This window comes from Pongo abelii, chromosome 22 (assembly GCF_028885655.2).
Source record: "Pongo abelii isolate AG06213 chromosome 22, NHGRI_mPonAbe1-v2.0_pri, whole genome shotgun sequence".
NCBI lineage: Eukaryota > Metazoa > Chordata > Mammalia > Primates > Hominidae > Pongo > Pongo abelii.
This window is the reverse complement of record NC_072007.2, coordinates 40,425,484-40,433,974: the sequence shown is the minus strand read 5'-3', so window position 1 is coordinate 40,433,974 and position 8,491 is coordinate 40,425,484. Positions and strand designations below refer to the sequence as shown.

The following is an 8,491-nucleotide window of genomic DNA, read 5'->3' as shown; positions in this document are numbered from 1 at the left end:
TATGCCTACAGGTAAACATACTGCTGTCTTCTTGGAAGACCGAGAAGTATAAAGAATGTTTCTGTGCAGGTCTAGCTGTTCCAAGTGCCCAAGTGTTGGTTTAGACACACCTGGATTACCATCCACCTTTTATTGGCTGAGAAAGTTGCCACACCTGATTTGTAAGTTTACCTGTTGCAGCCAATAGCAGGGCCATCTCAGCCAGCCAGCACTGGATACTATCTGGCTAGAAGTAGCAAAGCAGCTCTTATTCGAAAAACCACTGGGTTCCGAGTTCATTACTACAGGAAAAAGTGTTCTCTTCTGTGGCACAGAGAGCACTGCTTCAAAGCAGAAGTAGCAGCTCCGGAGTCCAGCTGGCTAAAACCCATCCCAGAGGATAATGGCAATCCATGCCTTAGAAATCGCTGGGCTGTTTCTTGGTGGTGTTGGAATGGTGGGTACAGTGGCTGTCACTGTCATGCCTCAGTGGAGAGTGTCAGCCTTCATTGAAAACAACATCGTGGTTTTTGAAAACTTCTGGGAAGGACTGTGGATGAATTGCGTGAGGCAGGCTAACATCAGGATGCAGTGCAAAATCTATGATTCCCTGCTGGCTCTTTCTCCGGACCTACAGGCAGCCAGAGGACTGATGTGTGCTGCTTCCGTGATGTCCTTCTTGGCTTTCATGATGGCCATCCTTGGCATGAAATGCACCAGGTGCACGGGGGACAATGAGAAGGTGAAGGCTCACATTCTGCTGACGGCTGGAATCGTCTTCATCATCACGGGCGTGGTGGTGCTCATCCCTGTGAGCTGGGTTGCCAATGCCATCATCAGAGATTTTTATAACCCAGTAGTGAATGTTGCCCAAAAACGTGAGCTTGGAGAAGCTCTCTACTTAGGATGGACCACGGCGCTGGTGCTGATTGTTGGAGGAGCCCTGTTCTGTTGTGTTTTTTGTTGCAACGAAAAGAGCAGTAGCTACAGGTACTCGATACCTTCCCATCACACAACCCAAAAAAGTTATCACACGGAAAAGAAGTCACCGAGCGTCTACTCCAGAAGTCAGTATGTGTAGTTGTGTATGTTTTTTTAACTTTACTATAAAGCCATGCAAGTGACAAAAATCTCTATTATTTTCTCAAAATGGACCCCAAAGAAACTTTGATTTACTGTTCTTAACTGCCTAATCTTAATTACAGGAACTGTGCGTCAGCTATTTCTGATTCTATAAGCTATTTCAGCAGAATGAGATATTAAACCCAATGCTTTGATTGTTCTAGAAAGTATAGTAATTTGTTTTCTAAGATGGTTCAAGCATCTACTCTTTTTATCATTTACTTCAAAATGACATTGCTAAAGACTGCATTATTTTACCACTGTAATTTCTTCATGACATAGCATTATGTACATAGATGAGTGTAACGTTTATATCTCACATAGAGACATGCTTATATGGTTTTATTTAAAATGAAATGCTGATCCATTACACTGAATAAATAGAACTCAACTATTGCTTTTCAGGGAAATCATGGATAGGATTGAAGAAGGTTACTATTAATTGTTTAAAAACAGCTTAGGGATTAATGTCCTCCATTTATAATGAAGGTTAAAATGAAGGCTTTCATCAGCATTGTAAAGGAAATTGAATGGCTTTCTGATATGCTGTTTTTTAGCCTAGGAGTTAGAAATCCTAACTTCTTTATCCTCTTCTCCCAGAGGCTTTTTTTTCTTGTATATTAAATTAACATTTTTAAAAAGCAGCTATTTTGTCAAGGGGCTTTGCATTCAAACTGCTCTTCCAGGGCTATACTCAGAAGAAAGATAAAAGTGTGATCTAAGAAAAAGTGATGGTTTTAGGAAAGGGAAAATATTTCTTCTTATTATGTTTTTGTATTTGAAGAAGAATGATGCATTTTGACAAGAAATCATACATGTATGGATATATTTTCATAAGAATTTGAGTACAGACTTTGAGGTTTCATCAATATAAATAAAAGAGCAGAAAAATATGCCTTGGTTTTCATTCGCTTACCAAAAAAAAACAACAAAAAGAATAAAGTTGTCCTTTAAGAACTTCACCTGCTCCTATGCGGGTACCTGAGTCAAAATTGTCATTTTTGTTCTGTGAAAAATAAATTTCCTTCTTGTACCATTTCTGTTTAGTTTTACTAAAATCTGTAAATACTGTATTTTTCTGTTTATTCCAAATTTGATGAAACTGACAATCCAATTCAAAAGTTTGTGTTGACATCTGTCTAGCTTAAATGAATGTGTTCCATTTGCTTTATATATTTATATTAATAAATTGTACCTTTTTCTAATTATTTGACATTGTTTCACTAGTCTTTCATTTCTGTTTTATTAACTTATAGAAGAGTGTTGAAAAACCTGATATTTTTTATTCTCCAAATTGAGAAAGAATGTCAAGGTTGCCTTGTAAAGATAAACAGAGCATTAATTTTTGAAAATATAAATTACTCTATGTTATTTATGTTATTTAACAACAATATACCTTACAATCATTGGATCCCTATACCAATATTCAATGCAGATAATATATTTATAATTTAAGATAGTACTATAAATTCAAACAAATCTATATGTTATAAATATTATGTATATAACAGCCAGGTTTGAAAAATTTTTTGTAGCTAAATGTATATTTCTACTTCTGAGAAATAATAAATAATATTGTCTAATGTTCTGGGGGCATGTATTACATGCTAGGACCTCTACTGCTTATATGAATTGTTATTAAATCTTTTATGAAACTGATAATGTTATTAGTTCAATTGAAAGATGAGACTATCTCAGAACATTTCATTGATTACTCAATAGAATCAGGAGATTTATAAAAGGGCTGCCTGGACTCGTAGCTCAATACTCTTTCTCTCAAGGAAAGTGAATTTTTTTTTCAGCAATGTCTAGTTTAGAAACTAATTTTTGTATGTTAAAATGACACACTTAACTACCATGAGTTGGGAAAACTTATAGTTGTCTTTTTTTTTTTTTTAATTTTTTTAGTTGAGACAGCGTCTCACTCTGTTGTCCAGGCCAGAGTGCAGTGGTGCAATCTTGGCTCACTGCAACCTCCACCGCCCGGGTTCAAGTGATTCTCCTGCCTCAGCCTCCTGTGTAGCTGGGATTACAGGCATGTGCCACCACTCCCAGCAATCTTTGTTTTTCCATATTGGTGATTCTCTTATACCCAAATGCTCATTCATCCTAGGCAATTTTGCTTTTTCAGGTCAAAACTTTGTAAAAGGAAAAATACAGCAAAAATAACTGAGCACCTTAGAGAAGAAATCCATAGGCCCCATCTTCTAAATACCAGTCTCTAATCAACTATTTTTTCTTTTACCTAGAAAGCCCTTTAAATGTCCCAAACTCAATTTATTATTTCTCTCCTCTTTTCTCTAAAACAGAATAACACATCTAGTTTTTATTATGGCATCACTTCGAGTATCTGAAATCTTTCTACAACTTTCCACCTTTACTATCTGCTCATCTCTTATCTACATAATTGGAAAAGACTTCTAGACTTGTGTCATTGTCTGCAGAGTCTTTTCCCAACAGCTGTCATCTATACCTTTATCTTAGTTGTTTCTAAAACACAAGTCGAGTTCCATCACGGCCTGCCCATAAGCTCTGTAAGGAAATCCCATTGCCTATAAGGAAAGTCCAAATGCCTTCACATATGCTAACTGATGGGAAGGAAAAATTGTCTTACAATTTTCAAGGCAAATTTTATCAGATAGTTTAACATCAGTGTATAACCAGTATAATAACAATTATAAAGTTAATGTCCCCAAATTAGCGTAATTAACATGCCACAGGCCTCTTTAATATTCTGAAAGAGATACACTGACAACTACAAAATGATTCAATTGGTGGCAAATTGCATGCACTAGAAAGTTTTAAAATGTATTTGCATGGAAAAAAATATCATGTGATAGAAAGGACAAGGGAGGCAGAGGAGGTGATGTTAAGTATTCACATTGTAGCTAGTTGGTTTTATGACTTGAAGCAAATTTTAGAATCCAATGTATCTCACTGTAATTATCTATTATTTTCCAATTGTCAGATAGAATAATAGGCCATAAGGTCCGATAGGATTATAATAGGGTACAATATTCATTGTGTTAGTGAATTTGGAACATTAAATGTGTTGCACCAATGAAAGGCAATATATATAGTAAAAAGAGGACCAACTTTTGAAAGAGTCAAACGAGAGAATCATTCCATACACACCCCCAAGCAGTGAATTTAGAAAAGTTCATTAGCCCCTCAGACTCAATCTCTTCTCATTCATTTAATGAAGGTAGGATTATTGCAGGAAAGAAGTATGTAAAGTAACTAGCCCAATGCTAGAGTGAAGAAATAGTGGATCACTTCTCTTTGTATAATATTCTTCCTTAAAATTCCTTGGAGTTGTACGTAAAATATGCACATCAATAAAATAAGCAAAAATAGAGAATAAAATATTAAAATAATAATTTTTCCACATCAGGTATTCATTGTGAATCTTACCAACAGGTTATTTTATGATTAATTATACAGCCCTGGGAAATGGATCTTCCACTGAATTAAGAAAAAGAGGTAGTTTCATAATTTTACCATTAATACAGAAAGCAAAAACATTAATATGCTTGTATCTTTTTTTCCTAGTAAGATTTAGATAACTGTTTTAGGATATGCATTTAAGATATTTTCAATTTATTTGTCTAATCCATTGGTCCAAACTTTAATTACTAATGTTATTTACAGTACACAAAATTTCCAGATGTTTTGAAAATGTTGTGTTCTAGAGGGTTTCTAAATACTTATCTCATTGACTGCTCAAAAATAACAGTATGCCTTAGTATGTAGAAGATTCCATTTAAAAAATAAAAAATAAAAAATGTGATGATTCCTTAAGCTATTAGCTTTGGATAATTATTTCCTCTCACATAGGAACATTAGTTAAGTACCCATTGCATTTTCCAAAAGGTTTTAACCTTGCCAAAACATTTATGTCTTGGATAAACATATTACCATTTCATCCAGAAACAGTATGTTGTAGTGATTTGGAGCCCAGGAATGAAGGAAGGCAGCTGTGTTCAAATCCCAGCTGTGTCACTTATTACTGTGTGGTCTTAGGCAAATTATTTAACCTCCTAATGTCTCGTGCTCCTCATCTGTAAAATGGGAGTCAGAATTGTGCCTGAGTCCTAGGGTTGCTGTCAAGATTCACTGAGTTGATATACATCAAGTCCTTAGCACAATACTGGGCAAATAATGAATTAGGTATCAATCTTGCCTATTCTAGCTACTTTTCAAACCAAACAGAAAAATAATATTTTCTTCTTTTTCATACTGTACCACTTGTTGCTCTCACCATGACCCCCCCTTCTGCAAATTCTGTATCCAAAATGACAGTCTCATGCATTGTGAAGCAGTTACTAAGCTACAGTACTTTAAGTGCTAGAGAATCCAGGATGGACAAGACAGTTTTTGCTTTCAAGGCATTTACAACTAACAAGAAGAGACAAGGGTGAGGAATGTAGCCGTACTGCATGCCCACCCATGTTTTTGGTGTTTTTCTTTCTTTACCTCATTGATCCTTTAAAAATTCTGTGAATTAGATATTAAACTATGAGAACACAGAGTCTCAATGAAGTAACATACATATATAAATACACACAAATATATTATCTCATTGACATTAAGTACCTTGAATTAGAATTAGGGAGACTAGAGATATATATATGTACCTTGAATTAGAATTAGGGAGACTATATATACATATATGTACCTTGAATTAGAATTAGGGAGACTATATATATATATATATTCTCTGTGATTAATATGTGTATAATATATGTCTCAAGTCTTCCCTGTGATTCACCGGTCACAGCATTTTTTCTCCCTGAACACTAAAGTGACCTCCTCATCCATCTTTGCTACACTTTAACTCCCTTCTCCTTCCCCTCTTAACCTCTAGATGATTTACTACTTTTAGTGCCTGACATCTATTACCTTCTCCTGTGGGATAACATTCTATTTTTTGGACTCCAATTGTAGACTTTGTATTTCCATTCACCAGGCCTCCTTCCTTGTCCTGAGAAGGACTTTCCTGTCAGTATCCCTGCAACTCCCTCCTCTCGACTGTGATCCAACTGCTGAAACAAAGCCGAATTGCTGCTGAGGCCCAGCAGGCAGAGGCTGGAATCTTTCTGAGACGTTTCAGGCGCTGCCACCTTCCGGAGAGAAAGAGAAGCATTGTGTTCAATGGTGAGTCTAAGAAGAAGGAAGGGATTCCTGGTGTAGAGGCTCAAGGCCAGGCCTGAATCTCTGCTAGGAGTGAGAGGGTGGGAGAGAAACTCAGGCCCTCCTTGCTTAACAAGTAGCCCTGGAAGGAGGGAAGGCTTTGTTCACTTGTCTTAGGGGGATAACCTTGGGGCCAGAAAAACCTTGGGAGACTTATTCATAGGCTGTATTCCTACTTAGCCTGGGGCCTTGGAGACTGTAAGACCAGAGAGTGAGGACACTGGACAGCTGGGAGTGCGGAGGCTGCTTACCAGGTTCCCAGTAGTCAGATAGCAACTTTCAGGTCACTAGATCACCACGTACAGCAAGAATTCCTGCCACTCCAGGATTGGCTATTGCTGATGGTAGCAAGTTGACTTCCACGGGGGAAAAGATCCTGAAATTATGTAAGGGAACACCAAATAGGACCCAACAAGTAAAAAAGTGAAGGAAACTACTTCCAATATGGCAAAGTTGATCCTCAAATTCAGAACTATTCTTTCCCAGCCCTACAGACAAGTTCAACATCTTAGGTATGGGAAAACAAACCAGATAAACAAAACCACAAAACACCGAATGGCCTAGACTTCTTTTTTCTTCTGGTCTTCTGCCATGGGCCCCGTGGTGCCCATATTCTGGTCTGGTCAGAATCCATGTCACTTCTTTGCCATTCAGAAATTCTGTCCTTCAGGCATTTGATCACTGGCAATGCCCTCGTCATCCTCTATTGTCGGGGTGGTTGAACCCTGGCCTCTGCTCGACCTCTTTCCTCCTGGCTGCACCCACGCATCTTCCCCTGTGCCACACCACGCTGTGTTAGCTCAGCCCTGCTGTGAGACAGAAGTGTGTCAACCACCCCACGCTCCTTCTGGGAAAGAGATTTACCCTACACTATTGCTCTCTGCGCTTCCTTCCTGTCCTTCAAATCACCATGTATTTTATATCCCCCCCCACCTACTTATATACACCTATGGGTAGATATCTCTTCATAGCTATATGGGGATCCTCTTTGAAGAAGCAACTCTAATTTATTAGATGCTCATTGCACATTGCTAAACCCACTCCCTGCCCCTTTCCTAACTGCCTGCCTCCTTCTTTTCTTTTTCTTTCTTTCTTTCTTTTCTTCTTTCTTTCTTTCTTTCTTTCTCTCTCTTTCTTTCCTTCCTTCCTTCTTTCCCTCCCTCCCTTCCTTCCTTCCTCTTCCTTCCTTCTCTCCTTCCTTCCTTCCTCTTTCTTTCCCCCAGGTTGGAGGGCAGTTGGTGCAATCATAGCTCACTGCATTCCCAACCTCTCAGGCTCAAGCAACCCTTCCACCTCAGCCTCCCAAGTGTCTGGGACTACAGGCTGGAGCCACCAGGCCCAGCTATTTTTAATTTTTTTTTTAGAGATGAGGTCTCCCTATGCTGCCCAGGCTGACCTCAAAAGCTATCGTCCTGCCTCGGCCTCCCAATCTGCTGGGATTACCAGTATAAACCACAATGCCCGGCTGATTCCTTTTCAAATGCCAATAAAGTGCATATGAAAATGCCGAAAACGAAAAGAACCTTTTAGAAAAATAAAAAATATCAGAGATGAGCATTTTCCTGATTCAGGGAAGAATTTATATAACCTTTCTTACCCAGTGGGCTAAAATAAAATAATAATTGGCATTTGTTTTTTAACTTTTTTTAAAAGATAGAATAAATTTTATTAACACAGACATTGAACAAACAACCCCAGTCCATCTCCATACTCAAGCTTTTTCCCTCTTGCTTGGTTTTTCTGATACCCAACCCCCTCCTCCCCAGGAGCCTCTATGGTTATTAACTTGGCTGCCTAGGGTTGCCTCTCTCTTTACTGATCTCTCTATTTTGCACTTGAATTGTTGAAACCCTCCTGAGACGGAAGGAGGTCTATGATTGAAGATCTTTTTCCTTTGTTTTTAATCTGCAACCTGGTAGAAATATATTTGTGTGAGCATCACAAATGAATCTTTTCCCCTATTTTTTTTCTGAATTGGGCTACTTTTTTATGTTGCTTTTTTTATTTTTGATTTGAAAGTAGATATTTTTTCGTGGCTACATGGAGATCCTCTTTGAAAAAGAAACTGTATTTTATTAGATATTAAAGTTAAAAAAATACTTTAGAAATGAAACTGCTCTCCAGCTTTAACGCTGAGAAACCCTCAGAGGAAAAGGAAGCCTACCCTCCTAGTTCAACTGCAGCCCGCCCTGAATCT

At 37.9% G+C, this 8,491-nt stretch overlaps 1 protein-coding gene across 1 annotated transcript; it reads left to right on the top strand.

The window, feature by feature from the left end:
* The first annotated feature begins 210 nt into the window (after positions 1-210).
* CLDN8 (claudin 8) lies at positions 211-2,314 on the top strand. The gene has a single exon (XM_054542799.2). It carries the CDS (start codon positions 383-385, stop codon positions 1,058-1,060), a length of 678 nt encoding a protein of 225 aa, XP_054398774.1. The 5' UTR covers positions 211-382; the 3' UTR covers positions 1,061-2,314.
* Positions 2,315-8,491: the final 6,177 nt, after the last annotated feature.

Excerpts from the sequence above, each read along its gene's own strand:
- CLDN8 (XM_054542799.2), top strand. The coding sequence starts at position 383 with ATGGCAATCCATGCCTTAGAAATCGCTGGGCTGTTTCTTGGTGGTGTT.